General features: G+C 45.1%; 1 protein-coding gene across 1 annotated transcript in view; it reads left to right on the top strand.

Moving 5' to 3' along the window:
- LOC138811101 (zinc finger protein 585A-like) overlaps positions 1-11,487 on the top strand; it is a 38,248-nt gene extending 26,761 nt beyond the window's left edge. The window contains exon 6 of the mRNA XM_069998672.1: positions 8,906-11,487. Coding sequence (XP_069854773.1) covers positions 8,906-10,503 — 1,598 coding nt within the window. The 3' untranslated portion in view covers positions 10,504-11,487. The remainder of the gene's footprint in view (positions 1-8,905) is intronic.
- The last annotated feature ends 4,837 nt before the right edge of the window (positions 11,488-16,324 follow it).

Raw genomic sequence — 16,324 nt, forward strand, 5'->3', positions numbered from 1 at the left:
TGGGATAGCTATAACCATATAAGGCAGCAAGATCCCTGAAATCTCAAAGGTCATATGGTCACCTGAGAGGGCACTCCTTTGGGACTGCTAAAATTATATAAGGCAGCAAGATTCCCCAAATCTCAGATGTTATAAAAGTCACCTGAAACAAAAGCTAACACTTCCCTCCTCTCTTGTAAGGAGTCTCGCTGGTCCCTTCGGCAATAAGCCTTTTCCTTATTCTTGGTACATGGATATCTGTGTGGTTTCTTGGAAAAGTCTAGCTTAACACTATCAAAACTTTATTCTTTTTCACGTATCAATTAGTTTATTCTTCAACACAAGATTTAGCTCCCTAACACAGATAGTTGGTAACAAGCAATACAGAATAGTAACTACTTAAGTAATTCCAGGAAATATCAGCACACAATACCAAATACAACTTGACGGAAAATAATACTATCTCTCACAACTGAAGACTCCCACACACTCCTGCCCAGGCTGGCTTCAAACCACAATCCTCAACAACCTAGCTATGCTTACAGGCTTGAGCCCCAAACCCTGGTAAGGCTTCCTCCATTCTCCTGCCAGTGGCTAATGACCCTTTCATGATCCTGGCCTTGAACTGAGAGCCTGAAACGTCCACCCCGGGTACTGGCGGGAATTCCCAGAAATCTGCGGGACGCGCCGGTTTAACGAGCCGTCGAGTTCAAGGCTCAGTCCACGAATTCCGCCGCGCGTGCCACGCTGCCTGCCACTACCTTCCACGCGGGCAAGCCCACCCGATTTCACGGAATTGGACTACATTTCCCAGAACGCATCGCGCTTAGCCTCCCGCCTCAGCTTCACTTTCGCGTCATCGCGAGACTTGGCCGTTGTCGCGTTGTGAGAAGGGCCAAGGCTGTGTGGGAAGCTTTACAGTACTGTACTTGGCTGACGGGAGACCAACCCAGTTATCGGGTGCTGAACTCGAGCGAACAGCGAATTGCGCTTATGCAGAGGTAAAAGTGTCCACCGTGACAAGAAAGAAACGTCCTGAGGAAGCGATGCGACTGTGGAATTACGTGTGTGGCCGTGTCCGTGTTGTCTGTCGGTGACTGTAGACCCACTGCGCGCGTGTGACTGAGTGTTCTGTGCGTTTCCCGGCAGATTTATAAGTGTGTCATGGTGGACCTTGGTGACTGCTGTGGTGACAGGGTGTTTCGAGGTGCATGTGTTCCCGAGGGGATGCTGCAGATATGCCTGCTCTCACGGGTGCGTGAAGTTTATGTGTATGATGACAGTTGTGGCGGATACACCGTTACGTGACAGACTGGTTTCCTGAACCTGTTAACACGATCGGGGTGACTGCTGTATGTGGGTCTTTATTTCTGTGACTATGGGGTTGTGCTGTTTCCGTGACAGTGGGAAGACAGGACAGTGCCGCTCTGAGGGTCCGGAGGGAGTGGTTGATTTGGGTATATGTATCTTCCGACAAGGTGCTTGTGTTTATATTCCCTGAGTGGGACTTGGATTCTCAAGTCTCACACAGTGTAGCCTGATGATTGTCACTCTGGTTGTGTGGCTGTGGGAATGATTGCATGTGATTTCGTGTGGTCATTAGTCTTAGTGCCAGGTGTGAGACTTGAACCCAGGGTCTGATCTTAGTGCCAGGAGTGAGACTTGAACCCAGGGTCTGATCACTGTCCCTTAGCTTTTTTTTTTTTTTTTTTTTGTCGGTCGTGGGGCTTGAACTCTGAGCCTGGGCGCTGTCCCTCAGCTCTTCAGCTCAAGGCGAGCGCTCTACCACTTGAGCTACAGCGCCACTTCCGGTTTTCTGGTGGTTTATTGGAGATAGGAGTCTCACGGTCTCTCCTGCCCGGGCTGGCTTTGAACCGCGATCCTCAGATCTCAGCCTCCTGAGTAGCTAGGATTACAGGCGTGAGCCACCAGCGCCCGGCAGCTTTTTCACTGAAAGTTGTCATTCTACCACTTGAGTCACACCTCCACTTATGGATATTTGGTAGTTGATTGGAGATAAGAGGTGCCTCCTAAGTAGTTAGGATTACCGGCTTGAGCCACTGGCAATCGGCTCTTTTCTTTTCTTTCCCTCCTCTCTTTCCCTCCCTCCCTCCCTCTTTCCTTCCTTCCTTCCTTCTTTCCTCTCACCCCCACCCCCACCCCTCCAGCTTGAACTCTGGGCCTGAGCATTGTTCCTGAGCTCTTTGTGGCCAAGGCTAGTGCTCCAGCCACTGCACCACTTCTGGCTTTTTCTGTGAATAATTGAACATAAGAGTCTCATGGCCAGGCTGGGAAGGTGGCTCAGTGGTAGAGCGCTTGCCTTGCATGCATGAGGCACTGGGTTCGATTCCTAGCCTTGAGCTGAAGAGCTGAGGGACAGCACCCAGGCCCAGAGTTCAGGCCCCACAACAGGCAAAAAAAAAAAAAAAAAAAAAAGTCTCACGGCCTTTCCTGCCTGGGCTGGCTTTGAACCTCGACTCTCATATCTCAGCCTCCTAAGTAGCTAGGATTTATTGTGACAACACTGAGGTTTGAATTGAGAGTCCCGTACCTGTTAGATAGGCACGTGTTCAGCTACTTGAGTTACACTGCTAGTCCTTTTTTTCCATGTTTGTGTATCATATATTCTACAATCTTATGGGACTTTAGTGGGATAGTGAAGTAAAGTAAAACTTCACACCACTATTTCCGGAATTTGTTCTGGGCTAGTCTACCTATTTATCATGAGTCCTATGTTTTGTTCTTCCGTGAGAACTTAGCAACTCACTTTTTTTTTTTTTTTTTTTTTGGGTCTGGTCATGGGGCCTGAACTCTGGGCTTGGGCACTGTCCCTCAGCTCTTCAGCTCAAGGCAAGCGCTCTACCACTGAGCCACCTTCCCAGCCCGCAACTCACCTTCTGATTTGACCACAGTGCCTCTTCACTCACACCTGGCCTGTGCTACTTCATTCCTGTATCTATCCTGTTTCATCTTGGAATCGTAGTTATAGAATTGCTGCTTCTTCCCAGAGCTCTCTCACCTTATGGCCCTAAGGGAATTGGCAGGAAGGAAAGAAGTCAGAAAATTGTGCCTCAGAGCAAAGAAAAGGAGTTATTTCCAAGCTACAGACCTAATCCTCAGATGGCAATTTGTTATTTTTTGTTGTTACTGCCAGATTAGGTACCCTGCTGAGCCACACTTCCAGCCCTTTTTTTGCACTGGTTGTTTATCTTGCCAGTCCTGCAGCTTGAACTCAGGGTCTGGGCACTGTCTCTGAGCTTCTTTTGCTCAAGGCTAGTACTCTACCACTTGAGCCATAATGCCACTTCCAGCTCTTCTGTTTATGTGGTACTGAAGAATTAAACTCAGGGCTTCATGCATGCTAGGCAAGCACTATCACTAAGCCACATTCCCAGCCCTTGCACTGGTTATTTTGTGTTTTATTTGTTTTGGTTTGGTTTTTGTGTCTGTCAGTGATGGAAATTGAACTCTGGGCCTGGGCGCTGTCCCTCAGCATTTCAGTTCAAGGCTAGTGCTCTACCACTTGAGCCACAATGCCACTTCCAGCTTTTTGTTTATATGGTGCTGAGGAATCAAACCCAGGGTCTCATGCATGTGAGGCAAGCACTTTACCACTGAGCCACCTTCCCAGCCCTGCACTGGTTATTTTGAAATAGGGTCCTGACTTTTGTCTGGAATATACTTGGTCTGCAATCTTCCTATATTAGGGGTCCACACCAGTGATGACAGATGATATGCACCTATTGGTTGAGAAAGGGTCTTGTGAATCCCTCCACTCCCCTCCCTGCCCCCCCCCCCATATTCTTGAACCACAAACTCCAGTTTGGGATCAGAATTTTAGGAGCACATTCAGAACAGGCCACCTAGAAATGTGATGGGATTACAGAAGTAGAATACTTGAGAGAGTGTTAAATGAGCTAGCCACATACTTTAGAATTTGTAGCATAGAAGTGCAGGGCTTTGTTTCCAGTAGGCAGCTTTGAGTGTAGAAATAAACTCAAGCCCAAGACAGCTTTCCAATAGAAAAGTTGTAGTTGTTCTAGTCACCTTGTGATTGTGTGTGTGTGTGTGTGTGCGCGCGCGTGCGCGCGTGCACACGTGTGCTGGTCCTTGGCCTTGAACTCAGGGTCTAGGTGCTGCCCTTGAGTTTCTTTTTGCTTAAAGCTGGCACTCTATTCACTTGACACACACTTCCATTTCTGGCTTTTTGGTAGTTAATTGGAGATGAGTCTCATGGACCTTTCTGCCCTGGCTGGGTGAGAACATGATCCTCAGATATCATCCTCCTGAGTAGGATTACAAGCAGGAGCCACTGGTGTCCAGCTCCTTTTGACTTTTCTTGTATTAAATGAAGATTACATCATGTAGATAGAGGAAGAGGTTGTGTCCTAATTTATTTATTTTTTGGTCCGGTCGTGGGGCCTGAACTCTGGGCCTGGACACTGTCCCTCCCTCAGCTCTTCAGCTCGAGGCTAGCGCTCTACCACTTGAGCCACAGCGCCACTTCCGGCTTTTTTCTTTTTGCTTATGTGATGCCAAGGAATTGAACCCAGGGCCTCATGCAAGGCAAGCGTTCTACCACTGAGCCACCTTCCCAGCCCCATTGCATCCTAATTTAAAGAATGTTCCATACCCAGGCATTAGTAGCTCACACATGTAATCCAATCCTAACTACTCAGGAGGCTGAGATCTGAGGATTGCAGTTCAAAGGTAGCCTGGACAGGAAAGTCCTTGAGACTTATCTCTAATTAACCACCAGAACACTGGAAGTGGTGCTGTGGCTCAAGTGGTAGAGTGCTTGCCTTGCACTGAAGAGCTCAGGGAGCCGGGCGCCAGTGGCTCACCCCCGTAATCCTAGCTACTCAGGAGGCTGAGATCTGAGGATCATGGTTTAAAGCCAGCCCAGGCAGAAACATCTGTGAGACTCTTTATCTCCAATAAACCACTAGAAAACCAGAAGTGGCACTGTGGCTCAAGTGGTAGAGCACTCGCCTTGAGCTGAAGAGTACAGGGATAGCGCCCAAGCCCAGAGTTCAAGCCCCACGACCAAAAACAAAACAAAACATAAAAACCTCCAAATACATAGCATCTCATTCCATCCTATTTTCTTTTTCTGAGAGTAGAGCACAGAGGAAGAAAGAAAAGTTCAGTTCAAGGTAAATAGATGTTTTCATCTTTCTTTCCTGAACTGACTTTGAATCTTTTAAAAATAGGCATCTTTGGGCTAGGAATGTGGCTTAGTGATAGAGTGTTTGCTTAGCATGCATGAAGCCCTTGGTTCAATTCCTCAGTACCATATAAACAGAAAAGGCCAGAAGTGATGCTATGGTTCAAGTGGTAGAGTACTAGCTTTGAACAAAAGTTCAGGGACAGTGCCCAAGCCCTGAGTTCAAGCCCTAGGATTGGGGAAGAAAAAACAGGCATCTTTTGTTTTCTTTGTTCCTCCCTTACATGGTACATTTTAATGAGTTTCAGCATAACTTTTTATATATGTGTATATTTTGCTTTCTTTTTGAAATTTCGTACCTTAGATGATGTAGGAACAAAGCCAATATTTGGTACTATCTGAGCCAAGAAAATTTGTACTCTGGCCGGGTTCTGGTGGCTCATGCCTGTAATCCTAGCTATGCAAGAAGCTGAGATCTGAGGATTGCCATTCAAAGCCAGCCCAGGCACGAAAGTCTGTAAGACTATTATCTCCAATAAACTACCAGAAAACCGGAAGTGGCACTGTAGCTCAATTTGTAGGGCACTTGCCTTGAGCTGGAGAGCTGAGGGACAGCGCCCAGGCCCAGAGTTCAAGCCCCACAACCAACAAAAAAAAAACCACTGTGTGTGTGTGTGTGTGTGTGTGTGTGTGCATGCATGCACACACATAGGACACACAGGGCCTGGGAGCTAACTGTCCCTTAGATTTTTTGCTTTTTTTTTTTTTTTTTTTTGTGGTCGGTTGTGGGGCTTGAACTCTGGGCCTGAGTGCTGTCCCTTGGCTCTTCAGCTCAAGGCTAGTGCTCTATCACTTGAGCCACAGCACCACTTCTGGTTTTCTGGTGCTTTATTGGAGATGAGTCTCACAGACCTTCCTTCCTGGGCTGGCTTTGAACTGCAATCCTCAGATATCAGCCTCCTGAGTAGCTAGGATTACAGGCATGAGCCACCAGCACCCTGCTTTTCTGGTTTTCTTGTGGCTAATTGGAGCTAAGAGTCTCTGAGGGATGGGAATGTGGTTCACTGGTAGAGTACTTGCCTAGCATGAATGAAGCCTTGGGTTCAATTCCTCAGTACCACATAAAAAAATAGCTGGAAGTCATGCTTTGGCTCAAGTGGTAGAGTGCTAGCCTTGAGCAAAAGACGTTCAGGGGCAGTGCCCAGGCCCTGCGTTCAAGCCCCGGGATTGGCAAAAAAATAAATAAAAAGAACCTTATAGACTTTCCTGCCCAGGGTGGCTATAAACTGTGATCCTTTAGTCTAAGCCTCCTGAGTAGCTAGGATTACACGTATGAGCCACCAGTGCCTGGCATTGTGTACGTGTGTGTATACATTGTGTGCGTCAAGACTGGAGCTTGAACTTAGGGCCTCACACCTTACCTGTGTGCTTGGGCTGGCTTCAAACTGGGATCCTCCCATGTTAGAAACTTTCTAGTCTGTTTGCTCTCCTGCTTCCATTCTATACTGTTCCCTTTCACCTCCCCCTCCATTGAAAACCTCTGTCCTTTATTTATTTTTCTTTTCTTTTTTTGTTGTTGCTGGTTGTGGGGCCTGAACTCTGGGCCTGGGCACTGTCCCTCAGCTCTTCAGTTCAACGCTAGTGTTCTACCACTTGAGCCCCAGCACCACTTCCAGCTTTTTCTGCTTATGTGGTGCTGAAGAATCAAACCTAGGGCCTCATGCATGCAAGGCAAGCACTCTACCACTGAGCCACCTTCCCAGCCCCTGTCCTTGATTTCTACAGGTTATATTAAATTTATTGTTTCAGAGGCCCATGATACTCCGGGATATAGCCACTGACTTCTCTCAGGAAGAGTGGGAATGCCTGGACTCTGCCCAAAAGGATCTGCATAGAGATGTGATGTTGGAGAACTATGGTAACTTGGTATCACTAGGTAAGAGTATCTTTCCCTTGTTCTCAGGATCTAATTTTTTTTTTTTTTTGCTAGTCCTGGGGCTTGAACTCAGGGTCTGGGCACTGTCCATGAACTCCTTTACTCAAGGCTAGCACTACTACTTGAGCTACAGTGCCACTTCTGGCTTTTTCTGTGTATGTGGTACTGAAGAATCAAACTCAGGGCTTCATGCATGTTAGGCAAGCACTCTACCAACTAAGCCACATTACCAGCCAGGATTTAATTTTTTTTTTTTTTTTTTTTTTGTCGGTCGTGGGGCTTGAACTCTGGGCCTGGGCGCTGTCCCCCAGCTCTTCAGCTCAAGGCGAGCGCTCTACCACTTGAGCTACAGTGCCACTTCCGGTTTTCTGGTGGTTTATTGGAGATAGGAGTCTCACCGTCTCTCCTGCCCGGGCTGGCTTTGAACCGCGATCCTCAGATCTCAGCCTCCTGAGTAGCTAGGATTACAGGCGTGAGCCACCAGCGCCTGGCCAGGATTTAATTTTTGAATGGCTTTCTCTGCTTTTATTCCCAGGTTTCTTTTTTTTTTTTTTTTTTTTTTTTGTTTTTTGGGTCCAGTTGTGGGGCCTGAACTCTGGGCCTGGGCGCTGTCCCTCAGCTCTTCAGCTCAAGGCTAGCGCTCTACCACATGAGCCACAGTGCCACTTCCGGCTTTTTTTTCTTTTTGCTTATGTGGTGCTGAGGAATCAAACCCAGGGCCTCAGGCATGCAAGGCAAGCGCTCTACCACTGAACCGCCTTCCCAGCCCCTCCCAGGTTTCTTAAAAAATAAATAGCCGGGCACTTGTAGCTCACGCCTGTAATCCTAGCTACTCAGGAGGCTGAGATCTGAGGATCTCGGTTCAAAGCCACCCTGGGCAGGAAAGTCTGTGAGACTCCTACCTCCAATAAACCTCTCAGAAAACTGGAAGTGGCGCTGTGGCTCAAGTGATAGAGCACTCGCCTTGAGCTGAAGAGCACAGGGACAGAGCCCAAGCCCAGAGTTCAAACCTCATGACCAACCCAAAATAAATAAATAAATAAATAAATAAATAAAGCACCAGTAGCTCACTACTGAGTCAATTTCCCAGCTTTTCTTTCTTTCTTTTTTTTTTTTAAAAGATTTTAGGTTGTAATATTTCACCATCAAATTCAGTTTTGTGGGTTTTTATTTTATTTTTCGTTTGTGAGGCTTGAACTCTGGGCCCTGTTCCTCAGCTCTTCAGCTCAAGGCTAGTGCTCTACCACTTGAGCCACAGCACCACATCTGGTTTTCTGGTGGTTTATTGGCGATAAGAGTCTCATGGACTTTTTCTGCATGGGCTGGCTTTGAACCGTGATCCTCAGATCTCAATCTCCTGAGGATTACATACGTGAGCCACTGACACCCGGCCTTATAATTTTTATGTGTGTTATTTTCCTAGTTATTTGCCTTTTTTGTTGTAGCAGTTCTATTTCGCTTGCATGGTTTCCTATTGTCTTGTCTTTCAGACCTGTCTTTAAGGTGTGTAATTACGGACTTATCTTCAAAGAAGCAAACTACTGAAATAAAAGTATGTCAGTGGGAAATGAGTGGCAGACTTGTAACCTGTGACATTGAGGAGACCCATTCTAGAGATCATTTAAAAGTGAAAGGCAAGGTGGAGAAGACTCAAGGAAACCACAGGGAATATTCCAGACAAGAGATGATCACATATGATAAAATGTCCATTTGCAACCAGCATGCATACTTATCTCAACATCCAAGATGTCCTTCTACAGAGAAGCCCTATAAATGTGTGGAATGTGGGAAAGCCTTCAGACGAGCCTCTCACCTAACACAACACCAGAGTATTCACACTGGTGAGAAACCCTATGAGTGTAAGCAGTGTGGGAAAGCCTTCAGTCGCGATTCTCAGCTCAGTCTTCATCAGAGGCTTCACACTGGTGAAAAACCCTATGCATGCAAGGAGTGTGGAAAGGCCTTTACTCAAAGCTCACAACTTATTTTACATCACAGAATTCATACTGGTGAAAAACCATATAAATGTGAAGAATGTGGAAAAGCTTTTATTCGTAGCTCACAGCTCACACGACATCAGAAAGTCCATACTGGTGAGAAGCCTTACGAATGCAAAGAATGCGGTAAAGCCTTTACTCAGAACTCACAACTTACTCTGCACCAGAGACTTCATACTGGTGAGAAGCTCTATGAATGTAAGGAATGCCAAAAGGTGTTCACGCAGCTTTCACAACTTATTTTGCACAGAAGAATTCATACTGGTGAGAAACCCTATGAATGCAAGGAGTGTGGGAAGGCTTTTATTTGTGGTTCTCAGCTTTCCCAACATCAGAAAATTCATAATGGGGAAAAGCCATATGAATGTAAGGAATGTGGAAAAGCATTTATTAGGGGCTCCCTCCTTATGCAACATCAACGGATTCATACCGGCGAAAAACCATACAAGTGTGAAGAATGTGGGAAGGCCTTTATCCGTGGCTCACAACTTACTCAACATCAGCGAATCCATACCAATGAAAAGCCCTATGAATGTAAGGAATGTGGAAAGACCTTTAGCCATGGCTCACAGCTTACTCAACATCAAAGAATTCATACTGGTGAGAAACCTTATCAGTGTAAGGAATGTGGAAAAGCCTTTAACCGGGGCTCACTTCTTACTCGCCATCAGAGGACTCACACAGGTGAGAAACCTTATGAATGTAAAGAGTGTGGGAAAAACTTTAGTCGTGGTTCTGAACTTACCCAACATGAGCGGATTCACACTGGTGAGAAACCCTATGAATGTAAGGAATGTGGGAAGTCTTTTATTCGTGGCTCACAACTTACTCAACATCAGCGAATCCATACTGGTGAAAAACCTTATGAATGTAAAGAATGCAGAATGGCCTTTACTCAGAGTTCCCATCTTTCTCAACATCAGAGACTTCATACTGGTGAAAAACCCTATGTGTGTAATGAGTGTGGCAAGGCCTTTGCTCGTGGCTTACTGCTTATCCAACATCAGAGAATTCATACTGGTGAGAAACCCTATCAGTGTAAGGAATGTGGGAAGGCTTTTATTCGTGGTTCACAGCTTACTCAGCATCATCGAATTCACACTGGAGAAAAGCCCTACGAATGCAAAGAATGTGGGAAGGCCTTTAGTCATGGCTCTCAACTTACCCTGCATCAACGAATCCATACTGGTGAGAAGCCCTATGAATGTAAAGAATGTAGCAAGGCCTTTACGCAGAGCTCACATCTTTCTCGACATCAGCGAGTTCATACTGGTGAGAAACCATATCAATGTAAGGAATGTGGTAAGGCCTTTACCCGGGGTTCACAACTAACTCAACATAAGAGAATTCATATCCGTGAGAAATCTTTTGACTGTAAGGAATGTGGAATAGACTTCAGTCATGGTTCACAAGTTTTTATATGAATTATTTGGTCCTTTGTGATAAACATGGAGTGCTATCTCTGGTCATCCATTATCAGTAAAGAATTTCAAATATGAATGTGATCTATATTTGTTTTATAAAGCTTAGCATCAGAGAATTGAGATGGGAGAATGGAATTGTTCATGTAATCCATACAAGAAAACCTTTCATTATGGGAAACCTTTCATTACTGGAGCCCTACTAAACAATTATCAGATGCAGAGGAAAAGAATTATTAATGTAGTTAAATACAGAAAGGCCTTTAGCCATAGTAAATGTCTTTTATATTACCTTTTCTCTTCTAGTTGATTTCCTTTGTGACATCATCAGTAACTTTTCTTTGGTTTGTTTGTAAGGGGGACCTATCAATAATTTTTTCTGTAAAATTTTTGATATGATCTTATATGTAAAATCTCTTAGAACAGTGCCTTGAACATAGCATATTACAAATATTCAGGCTCGTTATTGTGGCCTTAAGAGATGTACATGAGGGGAGTGCATGTAAATGTAATTATCATCAAGGAATTTTTGAATTGCATTTGTCCCAGACTGTTTGGGTGAGGGCCTGTATATGTGTGATGGGTGCAAGAATGCTTTCATTCAAATCTCCTATCACATAGAACAGAAATCCAGTGGGTTGTTGAGCACAACTGAATTGTCACAAAGTCCAAATACTGTATTTTATACCACCTCTGACCTCAACCACTAATATTCTTTAGAAAGGAAAAACTAGGTAGAATCAAGTAAGTCTACTAGGGAATGTTAAACTACAAATAAAAACTGTGTCATTAACTATTTTGCAATGAAAAATAATGAAAGAATAGTGATCTATCAGTATCCACTTTCCTACTTTAGCAACAATTGCCATTTTCCTGTTTTAATATTGACATCAAAAACAGCAGCCTTCCTTATATGCTGACCAGATGAAAGCTGTACTTGTGTGAGGGCATTTAAGAAACCCCATTTTTGGGCTGGGAAGGTGGCTCAGTGGTAGAGCACTTGCCTTGCATGCGTGAGGCCCTGGGTTCGATTCCTCAGCACCACATAAGCAAAAAGAAAAAAGCCCAAAGTGGTGCTGTGGCTCAAGTGGTAGAGTGCTAGCCTTGAGCTGAAGAGCTGAGGGACAGCGCCCAGGCCCAGAGTTCAGGCCTCATGACTGGACCCAAAAAAAAAAAAAAAAGAAACCCCATTTTCTTCTCCTAATGATAGCAAAAGCATCAGGTACCAAACTGGAGTACTGGTCAAGAAAGAGCGAAGGAGAAAGGAAAGGAATGGATCTAAGAAGGAATATTCTGGATGGTGGATGGTAGAGCAGAAACATAGGTTTGATTCTGCAACCCTGATAATTTTGCTGAAAAATCATGGCAACTGCCTGCCTTTTGTATTTATCACAAACCTCATATTTGTTGATTTTAGTGTAGTTCTCTTATTAATAGAACTTCCTTTAAAGAAATGGGGTTCTGTGGATGAAAAACAAAATGAAATATGTGGCATTAAGGCTACAAAGAACATGGAATCCAGAAAAAGAAGTAGAAAATTGAGGCTTTTTAAATCAAGGCATGATAGCGAGACTGCCTGCTATTGTTAAAAGGCAGATAACAATGATCCGGGCATCAAGGGTAGAGGAAATGTTAGGAGTGATCCAGAATGTGTGTGCTTCTTGATTCTTGCTGCTTTCAATAATGTTAAGAGGAGCCGGGTGCCAGTGGCTCATGCCTGTAATCCTGGCTACTAAGGAGGCTGAGATCTGAGGATCACAGTTCAAAGCCAGCCCGGGCAGGAAAGACTGTGAGACTCTAATCTCCAATAAACCACTAGAAAGCCAAAAGTGGCGCTGTGGTTCTTAATAATGTTAAGAGGAGGATTTAGAGCACAGCTAGCCAAAGCCACAAGCAGAATTTGAAAATGATACTTTTAAGAGATGTCATCTCTGACTATAAGCACTCAATTCTCTATCCTTAACTAAATCCAGTTTTAATGATTCAGTGAACATCTGTGAATAGGAAATGAGACCATCACCCATCCCTACAAAGGAGTGAATTTAAATGACAGATCTCTCCAGCCCCCAACATCTCAGCAATTTACCTTAAAAAAAAAAAAAAAAAAAAGATGCCAAAGCATACAATAACTTAGCAGTAATAGTACTTCCACACCATTTAACAGAGCTCTACGAATGCTTAACTTCCATCTTGGTGCCCAAGAAATCCCTACTGTTTCAAAGGCAGGTTCTTTTTTTTTTTTTTTTGGTTCCGGTCATGGGGCCTGAACTCCGGGCCTGGGCGCTGTCCCTCAGCTCTTCAGCTCAAGGCTAGCACTCTACCGCTTGAGCCACAGCACCACTTCTGGCTTTTCTCTTTTTGCTTATGTGGTGCTGAGGAATCAAACCCAGGGCCTTAGGCATGCAAGGCAAGAGCTCTACCGCTGAGCCACCTTCCCAGCCCCTCAAAGGCAGGTTCTTGAAATGTGGTCAGGATAAAGAGGCCTCTCAAAGTATTCAAGTTCATGATGGAGGAAGGTAAAGCCTGTAGGTCTTAGAGGAGAAGTCAGCTGCTGAGAGGAGCCTGTTTAGTAGTGTCATGAGCCAACCACAGAGGCTGGCATTAGTTCCTGAAAGCATCCCAAGTTGTTCTCTTCTTGATCATTAGGCTGTGGTTGGGGCTATTACTTTTAAGGAAAACAAAGCTCTTTATGTCTAAACTTAGTTCTGTGAGGTTTTTATTCTTCTAGAAAGTTGCTGGGTTTGTTGTTTTTTTTTAGAAAGTTGCCCCTATAGCCAAGACAGACATTCAGCAGAGCCATTCAGGACTACCTCCACCACTTTTAAAACAAAAGAAGCCAGGCACTGGTGGCTGGCACCTGTAAGCCTCGCTAAAATCTGAAGATCACTGTTTGAAGTCAGCCCTGGTAGGAAAGTCCATGAGACTTTATCTCCAATAAACTTAAAAACAGAAAAAGAAAAGGCCAAAAGTAAAGCAGTAGTTCAAGTAATAGAGTGCTAGACCTAAGCAAAAGAAAGCTCAGAGAGAGTGCCCAGACCTGAGTTCAAGCCCCAGCACCTGTGTGCACACATGCACACGCACAATACTATATACGCAAGACACAAAGACAGTCTCTGGGAGTAAACACAAGACAGGCCGTAATTCATCACAGAAGCCCCATTCATTCACATACAAAACAGCTTTCTGGACTGCAAGGCCCTGTTCTGGTATTATAGAGCAGCCTGCAGGAAACCTGATGAAGGATCCGGTGGCACACAAACTGTGCTACCACCCGATGATGCTCCGCCCCTTCCATATAGCTCTAATCAATGCCTCAGATCCAGAGGACCATCAGCCTAGGATGGTCAGAGTGAAACCCAGTACACTGTGAGGGAAGGCAGGGTGTCTGTCCTGCAAAGCCTCATGGGCATATCCTAGGCAACCTCACTGGTCACTGTGGATATAGTTACCAGGTTGGTTGGCAGATGCACACACAAAAGCAGGACTGGCTTCAAATCCTTACTGCCAGGATTACTGATAGGATCAAGAGTTGAAGATCTGACCCATCAGCTATCTGGGTCACTTCTGCCACTGCGGTGTTGGCTGTGGTCTGGTGGCATGAGATGATCACAGTGGATCTGATTCTGGGGAGGGAAGTGGGTTATGTTATAGCCAGCATGGATAAGTTAATTAACAGGTCCCACAAAGGGCATGATGGACATCTGATAAAAGTATCAATTAAAAACTGAACCCATGGGACACTGGTGGCTCAAGGCTATAATCCTAGCTACTCAGTTGGCTGAGGTCTGAAGATTGTGGTTTGAAGCCAGCTCGGGCAGGAAAATCCATGAGACTTATCACCAATAAACCACTCAAAAACTGGAAATGGCGCTGTGGCTCAAAGTGGTCTAGAAGCACTAGCCTTGAGCAAAAGAGCTCATGTACAGCATGCAGGCCCTAAGTTCAAGGCCCACGACAAAAAAAAAACAAAACAACCAAAAAAACCCCAAACCAGGTACAAACCAGGTTGGACACACATGGAATTGAAATTCCAGAAGGGAAGATGGATACGATATATATTTTACACACACACACACACAACCATATATGGCTATTCCAAAAATGACAGCTGGCAACAGGACACAAAGAGATCCCATTTACAAAAGAAAGAGCCTCCAAAGTTAATAAAAACTATGAAAAATGACTGATCCTAATATCTAAAATATTGTGTGAGTGATGGAACATGAAGGTGAATTGGTCCTAATCCATACAGCTTCACCTCATGTACTGTCCCTATTTGCTCTGGAGAAAGTTGGATGACACAGCATGAGGACACTTGCACAGCCTTATGGCGAAGCTTACTCAGTGAGAAAAGGACAACTGCCAACAGGTTTGTGAGACAGCCATTGTGAGCCAGACACCTGTGGACCATGTTTGTTATCCTAGCAATTTTGAAGGCTGACTAGGGAGAATCATCATACTAGAGCAGACTGGACAGAAAAAGTTGAGCAATCACTTCTAAACCAATAGTTAGCCATGGTGGCACATGCCCATCATTCTAGCTAGCTCCCTGAGAGGCTAAGATGAAGACAATAATGATTTCTGGCTAGCCCCAGGGAGAAAAAATCCCATGAGTCTCCATCTTACCAGAGATGACTGTGGTGACAAATGTCTTGCACTCAGCTATGGCAAGAAGCCTAACTAAATGATCACAGTCCTGGGGTTGGGAAGGTGGCACAGTGGTAGAGCACTTGCCTTGCATGCATGACGCCTTGGGTTCAATTCCTCAGCACCACATAAGCAAAAAGAAAAAAGCCGTTAAGTGGCTCTGTAGCTCAAGTGGTAGAGCACTAACCTTGAGCTGAAGAGCTGAGGGACAGCGCCCAGGCCAGAGTTCAGACCCCACAACCGGACCCCCCCCAAAAAAAAAAAAGATCACAGTCCTGACACTTGCCCAAACAAGAAGCAAGACCCTTTTTCAAAAATTACCAGCACAACAAGAGCTGGAGATATGGCTTAGTGGTTGAGCAATTGCCTTCATAAACATGATGCCCTGCGTTCAAAGCCATGTATGATGAAGTCATGTTGAATAACCCTATAGTTCAAATATGCTTCATATACGAGTATAGCCATAGGAGAATTCAACTGCAACCTCATGAGACTGAGGTTAAGTTGTACCTGAAATCTTCATGGTTGTTTCTTGGTTGGTTTTATATCTCTTGATATATCAGTTTATCCTGCTAAAACCATCCACAAATGTATCCAATTCTATCCAAAGCTTATTCAGCTATAAATCAATACTCTTATCAAAAAGTCCTTCTAGGGGCTGGGAAGGTGGCTCAGTGGTAGAGCGCTTGCCTTGCATGCATGAGGCCCTGGGTTTGATTCCTCAGCACCACATAAGCAAAAAGAAAAAAGCCATAAGTGGCTCTGTAGCTCAAGTGGTAGAGCACTAGCCTTGAGCTGAAGAGCTGAGGGACAGCGCCCAGGCCCAGAGTTCAGGCCCCACGACTGGAACCCCCCCCCCAAAAAAAAAGTCCTTCTAGTGGGTGCCAGTGGCTCATGCCTTTAATCCTAGCTACTCAGGAGGCTGAGATCTGAGGATCACAGTTCAAAGCCATCCTGGGCAGGAAAGTCCATAAGACTATTATTTCCAATTAACCACCAGAAAACTGGAAGTGGCACTGTGGTGTGGTAGAGCGCTAGCCTTGAGCTGAAGAACTCAGGGACAGTGTACAGGCCAAGAGTTCAAGCCCCATGACAGAAAGAAAGACAGAAAGACAGGAAGGGAGGGAAGGAGGGAGGGAGGAAGGGAGGGAGGAAGGAAGGAAGGAAGTCTGCTCAG

Source organism: Dipodomys merriami, unplaced genomic scaffold (assembly GCF_024711535.1).
Source record: "Dipodomys merriami isolate MVZ:Mamm:240054 unplaced genomic scaffold, mDipMer1.0.p SCAF_52, whole genome shotgun sequence".
Lineage (NCBI taxonomy): Eukaryota > Metazoa > Chordata > Mammalia > Rodentia > Heteromyidae > Dipodomys > Dipodomys merriami.